A 1,105-nucleotide genomic window follows, 5' to 3' on the forward strand; every position below is an offset into this window, starting at 1 on the left:
CACACACACACGCGCGCACGCGCGCGCGCGCACGCGCGGGCACACAGAGCAGGCAGCGCGTGGCGCACCTCCACATGGGGCCGCCCCCAGCCCTCGCCCCTGGACGGAAGCACGAACGCGTCCCCGCTGGCGTAGAAGCGCGGGTAGTCGCCGTCGCTCTGCAACAGGGCAGGCGTGGTGAAAGTCCAAGCATTTTTTTGGATTGGCGAATGTCAGCAGGTGGCTGGTGGCAGGGGGAGCTTGTTGCGTGTGTGCAGAATACGACGGCTTCGCGAAGATGCCTAGCGCTGACATGGTGGCGCGTGGCGCACAGTGCGTGGCCCCGGCATGCATGCGACCATGCAGGCAGGCAGGCAGCGGCGAGCCGCAGCGGCAGGTGCGCGAGCTGACTGGCAGCAATTGTGAAAAGGGGATCAGGTGCCGGCGGGGCGCCGGCTTCGGTACGCAGCCGCCAAGAGCCCCGCCGTCGCCGGCAGTACGCACCAAGTGTGAATTCACGACGTACAGGGTCGGGTACTTCCGGGTGTCCAGGTAACGCCCGTTGACTAACCGCACCCCATTACGCAGCACCGCCCCCGTGCCGTTGCTCTGGCCGCCGCCGGCCGCGCCGGACAGCACCCGACGGCGGGACTGCGCCGGCGCTGTGGCTGGCGGGGCCGCGGCCGCGCCGCGGGCGGCCCAGAAGGAGAGCATGTCATCCGCCGCAGCCGCCGCGTGCCGCCGCATCTGCTCGTCGTCGGCAGAGGGCGGCGCGTCCTCCGCCTCTTGCTGCTGCTGCTGCTGCTGCTGCTGCTGCTGCCCGGCCTCCCGCCCTGCCAGCAGCAGCCGCCGGCGCCGCTCCTGATTCACGCCCTGCGCGGCTGCCCCGGCTTGCTGCTGCGACGAGCCGTGCGCCCCGCCCCCTGCCGCGGGCACCTCCTCTGCCGCCCCCGCGGCCGGCTGCCGCGCGCCGGCTGCTGCCGCCGCCGCAGGCTGCGAGGCCTGGGCCCTCTTCGCAGCCTCGGCCTTGGCCTCTGCGACTGCCTCCTTGCGCAGCCGCGCCGCCCGCTGCGCCGCCGTCTCGGGGCGCGGCGGCGGCGGGCCCGGTGGTTGTGGGGGCGGCGGG

At 73.7% G+C, this 1,105-nt stretch overlaps 1 protein-coding gene across 1 annotated transcript; it reads right to left on the reverse strand.

Annotated features, from left to right (window-relative positions):
- Positions 1-483: 483 nt before the first annotated feature.
- Positions 484-1,059, reverse strand: MNEG_16476 (hypothetical protein; the record flags this gene model as incomplete). Its single annotated transcript, XM_014035054.1, has 1 exon — positions 484-1,059. A coding segment is annotated over one exon (576 nt), but the record flags the coding sequence as incomplete, so codon positions are not given.
- Positions 1,060-1,105: the final 46 nt, after the last annotated feature.

This window comes from Monoraphidium neglectum (assembly GCF_000611645.1).
Source record: "Monoraphidium neglectum strain SAG 48.87 unplaced genomic scaffold scaffold06409, whole genome shotgun sequence".
Classification (NCBI taxonomy): Eukaryota; Viridiplantae; Chlorophyta; class Chlorophyceae; order Sphaeropleales; family Selenastraceae; genus Monoraphidium; species Monoraphidium neglectum.